The sequence below is a fragment of the Hylaeus anthracinus genome, unplaced genomic scaffold (genome assembly GCF_026225885.1).
Source record: "Hylaeus anthracinus isolate JK02 unplaced genomic scaffold, UHH_iyHylAnth1.0_haploid 11160, whole genome shotgun sequence".
NCBI lineage: Eukaryota > Metazoa > Arthropoda > Insecta > Hymenoptera > Colletidae > Hylaeus > Hylaeus anthracinus.
The window spans coordinates 9,342-18,556 of record NW_026533747.1 but is presented as its reverse complement, the minus strand read 5'-3'; the positions used below and the strand labels follow the sequence as shown (position 1 = coordinate 18,556).

General features: G+C 40.7%; 2 protein-coding genes across 4 annotated transcripts; both read right to left on the bottom strand.

Annotated features, from left to right (window-relative positions):
* Positions 1-3,345: 3,345 nt before the first annotated feature.
* LOC128896523 (uncharacterized) lies at positions 3,346-5,335 on the bottom strand. 3 transcript variants are annotated; one of them, XR_008462010.1, is made up of 4 exons: positions 4,845-5,335; positions 4,566-4,637; positions 4,124-4,462; positions 3,346-4,045 (listed from the first exon to the last, which is right to left on the bottom strand). XR_008462010.1 is itself a non-coding variant. In XM_054159892.1 (3 exons), the coding sequence occupies exons 1-3, from the start codon at positions 4,884-4,886 to the stop codon at positions 4,347-4,349; spliced, it is 336 nt and encodes a 111-aa protein (XP_054015867.1). In that variant the 5' UTR covers positions 4,887-5,335; the 3' UTR covers positions 3,346-4,346. The 3 variants fall into 3 exon arrangements, 2 of the variants coding, with proteins under 2 accessions (XP_054015867.1, XP_054015868.1); XM_054159892.1 differs by having other exon boundaries at positions 3,346-4,462; positions 4,739-5,335; XM_054159893.1 differs by having other exon boundaries at positions 3,346-4,462.
* An 888-nt stretch (positions 5,336-6,223) lies between these two features.
* Positions 6,224-7,072, bottom strand: LOC128896522 (uncharacterized). Its single transcript, XM_054159891.1, has one exon. The coding sequence runs from the start codon at positions 7,070-7,072 to the stop codon at positions 6,224-6,226; it is 849 nt and encodes a 282-aa protein (XP_054015866.1).
* Positions 7,073-9,215: the final 2,143 nt, after the last annotated feature.

Genomic DNA, 9,215 nt, shown 5'->3' with positions numbered 1-9,215 from the left:
CGATGAGAAACAATTTTGACCTTGATTTTCAAAGTCAATGTCAATTTTGCGGTCGACTTTTTTAACAGATCTTCAGCGATCTAGAGGAGTAGAATCCCGCTATGGTGGTCGTGACATATAATTTTTATACACCCCGTACATGTACCCTGTACAACATATTTTGACTTAAAAATAGAGTTCCATCATATGTAAATTTAAAGTATCTCATAAATTATGTAACATTTGTAGGACACAAACCATTCAGCAATTATAAAAAATATAAAAAATATATATATATAAAAAATCAAAATACTTAAGTGTAAGAAACAAATAAATGTTATGACTTCGAAAAAATGTCAGATGGGACTTCGTTTTCAAATTATTAACGAAAAACATAAGCAAGCATACTGCGCTTAGAACGCGAGTTTAGCAATGGATGTTGACTTCGCAGTTGGGTAGATGTTCTGATTTGTCAGTGTTTTCCGTTAATAATTCAAAAACGATGCCCCATCCGACATTTTTTTCAAAAAATTGTACTTGAGGAATCAACCGGAGATGTAAATAAGACATGCTATGTGCATTCAGAATGAGCTTATACTATTTGATATTCTTGGAAGTACTGTGTTTAAAATGTTGACCTGAAAACGTTCCTAGATAATCTAATAATGCTTCAGATCTTTCGCTTTGCAATTGGATGAAGAGTAATTTCATTTCCATCGTTATTCGTGATGCCTATTGCATAAAATCTCTTTGTAATGTTATTTTCAGAGAAATCTTCGTATCTTTTATAGACCGAAAATGTTGTAAACTACAACACTATGCGGAAACCCGGAATCCTGATTTAAACATTTTAAATATCACGCTTGCCCGCACAATAAATTTAAAGGAAGAACACATTAAAAAAAACAAAGGTGTCACCCAGAGACAACGATTCTACTCCTAAGTATATAGGGTGTCCCATAATTAGCGTAAGAAACGGAAATGGGGGGTAGCTGAAATGATTCTGAACCACAATTTCCTTTACAAAAATGTCAGATGCTGCTTCGTTTTTGAATTACTAATGATAAACGAAGCACCATCCGAGATTTTTGCAAAGGAAACTGTGGTTCAAAATCGTCTCAGTTACTCCCCCATTTCCAGTTGTAACACTCAATCTGGGACACCGTATATGAGGCTTATAAAAAAGATTGGGCACTCTTTAAAACAGAATGCCTTCCTTAACATTGCATCAAGTGACTTGATTTGCTTCTAGAGGCTAGAAGAAAAAATTACAATTTGACAGAAACGAGAATAATCAAATGATGGTCACTTAACCTTTTTATCTGAACCTTTAATATGAATCTAAAATGTAACTTTCGTATATTTAAATAATATTCATTTTGTGTATTTAAGAAGTTACATATGCATATTGAAAATTTCATTCAGATTGGTCAACGAACTTAGAAGTGAACAGCGACTAAATACGTTGACCAATTCGAACGAATTTTTCAGCAAACATAAAACTTACTTAAATCTACAAAACGTGCATATTACATTTTCATTAAAAGTTCAGATAAAAATGTTGTCAAAAGTGTCCTTCATTTTCTTATTCACGACTTTGAGAAATTGAATTCTTTTAAAACAGCAGAAGTACATAATCTAATAAAATAATCCTTCCATCAGTACGTATGTCGCACACTGCCAAACCACAAAATTAGGAATGCAACACACTTTACAAGTTGTCCTAAGTGTGAAGGTTTTCTTTACGAAGAACACTATACGACACTATACAAAATATTTAAACAACAAAAACAAATCAACTTACTCAATTGGTGCAATATTGAAACAAGTATTCTGTTTTGAAGAGTGTGCCAATTTTTCTAGTTGCCAAACATACTTTTATCGACAACTTTTCGTATTTGTAGAAAGAGCTATTGCAAGTTATGATAAAATTTAAGATCACTTCGTTTCGAGATTACATCGAGACAATATCGTTACAAATAACAGCATTATAAAGTAATATGCTTCATTGTAGTGGTTTCTTTACTTTCCCACGAATAATGTTGTGTAACCATGATCTGATTTGTGGCACTGAACGGCGTGACAGTCTCGGATCTCTCTGTATGCAATCAGTAATATCAATTCCCGATGGAAGGCGTGAGTTCTGTACTTCCTTCTTGAATCGAGTTAATAATGCAGTTTGTTCTTCTATTGTCCAACGTCTTCGTTTCGTGGTGCCAAATGGAGATGCTATGAAAAGGACCAAAAATATATATAATACAAATCATTTTCACATATCTACTTCTTACACTATTATTTTGCATATTTGTGTTATTACTAAATAATTTCAAATTTACTTACTGCTGCGTCGTTTTTTCTGTTTTTTATTTTTTGAAGTTGATCCATTTTTATTCGTATCATCCGAATCACTGGGTAGGCACGCCTGTTCTTCTGCTGTATTTGCTGGTATTATATTACTGCTTGTACTTGCTTCATTATGAACAGATGTTTCATGTTCATTGTTTATATTCGTTGCTAGTTGTAATAAATTTGCTATACGAGGTATCTCTAATTCTGGAATTGGTTGTCCATAATGGGACTTGTGGATGCTTTTATCATGGCCCATAAAATTGGCTAGTTCAGTAACATCTTGTTCACACAAGTTTAACTAGAGTTTAACAAGTTTAAATAAAAATCGGTTACACTTTTGTCATATTTTCTTAATGTTGTCAAAAAACAACTCAATAATCTTAAAATTGCTCGAATCATATCATGGTGTCGCTGATCTCGATATTTCTTGCATAATTTGTTACCATAGAGTATTATCAATTCATCGTATTGTTACGTCCCAGCTTATCTGTGACTCTTTCTTGGGATCTTCGTCTTCAATTAAAGAGCTAAAGCTCACCTTAACTGTATTCGCTAACGGGAAAGAGCAATTCGGGATTGCAATGATTGTTTTCAAGGTTTAGCATTTAAATATATAAATAAATATGTATTGTTACAAAATAACGAGTTTATATTACAATATCGGTTTTGGGAAATCAAGTATACAATTATGTAGGTACGTTACCACTTGTCGGTCTTACAGTTTGGTTGTACCAGCTATCTGTTGTGGTCCCAGGGCAGTGCTGTTGCAAGGATCTGTTTGTCGGCAACTATCACTCGCGACACGGGTCTCTACTAATTAACAACGGACTTTCCTCGATAACGACGCGGCGCGCGTACGATTACTCTATCCGTGACTACCATAATTTAGTATTTGACGACCAAACTGCGACGCTGTATGCGTGTTCGATTGACGATAAAGGTTCAATGTGATCTTAACCGATTATACGTCGGACTTTCGTAGGTAATGACAAAGCGTGAAGTTAACCTGTCCGCGACTACAAGATTTCGGTAATCACCACGATGAGAACGTACTGACAGCGGAATAAAAAAAGAGCGCGCCGTGGGGCGTGTCCACGGGTTTATATATTAGCTGATCCTCGCATGGCACGAGCCGCGTTCGAGAACCTTCGCTTCGGCATCCGTTGAAATCGGGAGGGGTCCCAAGTTCAGCGGATGTGCTGGTGTTAAGTGCTGACGCCTATTTCGCTGATTCGCAGATCGCACGATTCGGTTCCCGAGAAACGGTTTCCGAATCGTATGTCAAGCGCATTCCTGAAAGTATCTGATCTTGACTATTCGCAATGCGAGGTCGATGAAAAGGGACACCGGCAGGGCCGGATGTAACAGTATCTTATTGCTCTAGTTATACCGTCGTCTCTTAATACAGGGAAGACAACATTTCTTAGTCTGTCATCAGCACATGCGTGTATCCTTGCTTGGACCTTTCTGCCAAGTATTTTTATTTGTCGACCAATGTTCGTTTTATAACAATCCCGAAAACGATGTCGGATGTTATTTTTCGTAAAGAAACCTTTACATTTGGGACAACTTATAAAGTGAGTTGCATCCTTACTTTTATGTTTTGATGGCCTGCGACATACTATTAGATTACCTTGGTTTAACATCGGATTTGTATTATATAGGAAATTCCCATTCTTCCGTATTATTTCTATTATTTTTTTTCGTTCTGAGGTATCTGAAAATATTGTGCCGATATTAATGTAAGTATATGAACGCAAACAACACAAACATGATCATGAAATTTATAAACTACCTTTAGGAAGTAAACTGAACTTTTTGACATCTTCTTCATTTTTGTGAACTAGCTCTAAATGTCTAGCAATTTTTGACTGGAGTGTTTTGCAGTATAAACAAAATTTTTTTTTATTTCTGCCCTTTAATTCAGAACAATTCACTATCATATTCTCATCGTTACATGCAGTCATGGAGTTATGAAAACTGCTATCTGTAGTATTGACACTATTAGCCAACGTCTGCTATGATCTATCGTTGTTTGGTTCATCAGCACTACTTTCAGATTCCTCAGACATTTCGTAGGTAGGATCATTTTCATCGTCACTTGCTTCATTGTCGGTATCGATTCTATTATGATCTAAAACACGGAATAATGTTGATTTTTATAGTAAAATAAAAACTGATTATATAAAAGTTAAGGATGAAGGACTGATGTCGGATTCGAATTCAAAATTGCTTACCTTGCTCATGATCCGCTTGCGAAGGCGAAAGATTTGAAGCATTGTTAAACGACGGAATAGATATAACATTATCTGCAAACGTTTTCATGTTAACATCTCAAACGCAGTACTTACAATACCAACAAAATATCAAATAGTGTACGCTCATTTTGAATTCACGTTACATTCCTTACCTACAACTCCAGTAAGTTCCTCCATAGTGGAGTTTACAACATTTCGGGTCTCTAATAGGCATACGTAATGAGCATCATAGAAAACGATAAAAATGAAACTGCTTACCTTCCTTATCATTCGGTTGCAAAGGCGAAAGATTTGAAGCATTATTTGAAGCGTTTTTCATGAGAACAGTTGACTTGAAACCCATGGTTCCTTTCAGACTTTTGTCCCTCGCGATGAGAGCTATACCATACGATGAAAAACAATTTTGACCTTGATTTTCAAAGTCAATGTCAATTTTGCGGTCGACTTTTTTAACAGATTTTCAGCGATCTAGAGGAGTAGAATCCTGCTATGGTGGTCGTGACATATAATTTTTATACACCCTGTACAATCACTTTTTTCGATATTGTATCTTAACAGTTTTTCCACACTCATCCAAAGAATATATGTAAGAACGATCTCAAAATAATGGTGCTGTGTCGCGGTAAAGCGAAAAAAGTTGTATTAAATTGTAAAAAAAAGGATCGAACTTTATGTATATCTTATAATACTAAGTGTGATAAATAAATAACAGAATTTTTTAAATAAAGGAATATTTACTCTATTTCATTACTCCTGTAAGGGATGTAAGTTCGCAGGTGAGGAATTTGGAAATAGGTTCTAAGGAAAAAAGGAAATGGTTTATTTATTAACCAATTGTACATATTGCTTTCCTGGGAGAGGAATAGGAAATACAGGTTTGTTCGGAAAACAAAGCTTTAGGCTCAATTTTACAATAACAGAAATTTACAATAACAAAAAAAGTATATCGCGTCGAGGCGTCCGGGTGACTCTACTGTCCATTCCCTGGAAGGCGACCGGCGGTAAATCCAGCCGTTCTCTCCGTTCCAGGGCGGTCAGGCAAGAGCTTCCGTACTCTCCTCTTTTACAGGCGACCGGCAGTAAATCCAGCCGTTCTCTCCTGATTCTCGAATAATCAGAAAACGATCCCCACCCTCCTTCCTCCGAGAGGCGACCGGTGGTAAATCCGACCGTTCTCTCCACCTCAGAGGGGAAGGGCAGAAACGCTCCCTGAGCACTCTCAGGCGTCCGAGTGACTCCACTGTCCTCTCCCTGGAAGGCGACCGGCGGTAGATCCTGCCGTTCTCTCCGTTCCAGGGCGGCCAGGAAGAGTCCCCGTACTCTCCCGTTAATCAGGCGACCGGCGGTAATTCCAGCCGTTCTCTCCTGAGCTGCTAAAGGCGTCCGAAAGCTAGGCTTCGTACTCTCCTTACTCATTAGGCGACCGTGATAACTACCTCGTTCTCTCCTATGAGTGCAGCAAAGAATGCCGCGTCCGCTACCGCGAGAGCAATAATTATACCCGATCGTTGCTAACAGACCGCAGTCAATCAACAAGCCGCGTTACTATACGGGCGCGTTCGCGAACGTTCCCCGCTCGCCCGACCCCGCGCGCCTACCGATGGTCGAGAAATTTCGATCGCGGTTTTCTGGTATTGTTACAGTCTCCCCCTCTGAACTCGAAGTCGTCTCGACGAGTGGTTCAGCATCTGTTCGAGCCTCGGCGGGGTCACTTCCTCCGTCTTTCGTGTATGCTCGGTTGAGTGGACCTTGCGAGGGCGTCCGCGCCTGCGGATCGTTGCGACTGGAACTGGTGCCTCTGATGGTCCGCCGACGTAGGTTGTTAAAGCGGATGCATGGTATACTCCAAGAGAAACTGGCTCTGGATCTCGGCTCTGGATTTTGTAGCTATTGGATCCAACTTGGCGTTTGATGACGTAAGGCCCATCTCTTTTCGGTGCAAGCTTGGAGGTGAATCGTTGTTCTCGTCGGCTGACGGGATGGGTGTTGGCCCAAACTAAATCGCCTTTCTGGTATCCAGGGTTTGGTCGTCGATGTTTATCTGCGTATGCCTTTCTCTGGTCCTGTGCTCCTTCTTGATTTTCCTGTGCCATCTGCATCGTGTCAGCAAGTGTTAGCAATATCGGTGTTATTTCGGGTAAAAAGTTTTCTGCTTGGATTATAGCCCTTAGATCACGGTTAGTGTCGTCCGGTGTCCTCAGCTCTCTTCCGAATGTGAGATAAGCTGCTGAGTATCCCGTGGTTCCACATCTGGAGGTATTGATGGCAAATCTGATGGTCGGCAGCTTGTCGTCCCAGTTCGTGTGGTCTGTTCCAACGTAGATGCCTAATTGCGCTTTCATGTCTCGGTTTTTTCGTTCCACTGGATTGGCTTCTGGATGGTAGACTGGTGTGAAGCACTGTTGGATACCAAAACAGTGGGTAACTTGCTGCATGATTCCACTGATGAATTGAGTTCCATTGTCGCTTATGATTCGTCGAGGCATCCCAAATCGTAGCATGATTTCGTTAATTAATACTTCTGCACATGCTTCTGCCGTGGCTTGTTTTAATGGGAATAATTCTATCCATCGTGAAGCGACGTCTTCTATGATGAATATCTAGCGATTCCTCCTTTTCGTGACTGGTAATGGTCCGAATAGGTCAATGGATAGTACTTCGAATCTTTGCTGCATAACAGGTGTTTGCAGTAATCCAGCAGGTTTCAGATTGCTGGCTTTATACCGTTGACACTCAACACAGGATCGGACGTAGTCTGCAATATCTCGACACATCCCTGGCCAGAAATATCGTCTTGCAATCCGATGTAGGGTTTGCTGTGCTCCATAGTGGCCTGCTGTAGCATCGTCGTGGTATGCGTGCAGAATATCCTTCCTTTCGTGAGTAGGAACTACCAACTGCGCTTCTTCCGAATCGACGTTGGGTACATAGCGATACAGGACACCGTTGTTGGTGAGATATCCTCGTGATGACCATCTCACGAGTTCTTCATCCGTTGTGGATGATTCCAGGGCCTCGATGATGGTTTTTAAACTTTCGTCTTTTAATTGTTCTTCACGAGTTGTCGCTGGTCCCCGATGAGGAAGATCCACTACGACTTCAGCGATGTCGGCTCTGTGTTCTACGTTCCATGGTTCGGTCGGCAATCTTGACAGCATGTCAGCAAACACATTGCATCTTCCAGGGATATATTGAATTTTGGATAGTATGGTTGTAGTAGAAGAGCCCATCGAGCCAATCGTCCGCTTGGTGATTTCAGTGACATAAGCCACTTTAAAGGTGATGATCCGTGGCAATTGTTACTTCTGCTCCTTCGATGTATCCTCTGAATTTTTCTACAGCCCATACGACAGCTAATGCTTCTCGCTCTGTGGTTGAATAATTTCGTTCGGCAGGAGTTAGTAGTCTGCTTGCGTATTCTATCGGATGTTCAGTTTCTTTCTCTCCTTGCAGCAATACTGCCCTTATAGCGTAATTGCTTGCGTTCGTACGAATAATGTAGGGTTGTGTTTCATCGGAGCACTGCAGAATTGGTGGTGTTGTGAGAGCCTCCTTCAGATGATCGAACGCTTCCTGTTGACTAGAAGTCCATTCCCACGTTGCCTTCTTCTTTGTTAGCTTGGTCAATGGTTGAGTTTTAGCGGCGAAATTCGGCACGAATCGCCTATACCAGGAACAGGTTTGCAAAAATGAGATCAGCTGCTTCAGATTTTTCGGTGCTTGGATATCTCGGATTGCCTTGACCTTCTCCGAATCAAAAAGTATTCCTTCAGGTGTGAGAATGTGTCCGAGGTATTTGATTTTTGGACAGCAGAAACGACATTTCTGTCGATTCATGCGTAGGCCAAACTGTCGTAGTCTGCCGAAAACAGCCTTCAGGGCTTCCAGGTGTTCTTTGAAGTTTAGAGAAAGTATCAGCAAATCGTCCAAGTAGACGAGTGCGTTGCGTGTTCCCAATCCTGCTTTCATTCGGTCCATGAGTCGTTGAAAAGTGGCTGGTGCATTTTTTAAACCGAAGGGCATCCGTTTGAAACGAAAGATTCCAAACGGTGTTGTGAATGTTGTTTTATGTCGGTCTTCTTCTCGTACGCCAATTTGTCAGTAGCCAGATTGTAGATCCAGGGTCGACATACAGCCAGGTTTCTTTGCCAAATGGAGTAAGTCATCGATTCGAGGCAGAGGATAAGAATCAGTGACTGTAACAGCGTTGAGTTTGCAATAGTCGATACAAACTCGTATACTGCCATCCTTCTTTGGTACTAGAACAATGGGTGCGGCCCAGGGTGATACGCACTCTTCTATGATGTCTCCTTCCAACATCTTCTGGATCTCTTTTCGAAGTTGGTCTCGCTTCGCAGGTGGAATGCGATATGGGGGGACTGCAATTGGAGCATGATCACCAGTCTCTACGCGATGGATTGCTTCTGCTGTGGGTAACCCTGTTGTTTGGAACAGGTCGATGTTGTCTTCCAGGAGTCTTGTTATCTTCTTCTTCTCCTCCGGAGTGGTGTTCGTTGCCTCATCATCACGTATCTCCTCTATATCCACTGCTCCGATGTCCAGTCTACTCCCCTCATATGTCCGTAGACATTTGTCGAAAAGTTACCTCGTTCTCTCCTATTAGTGCAG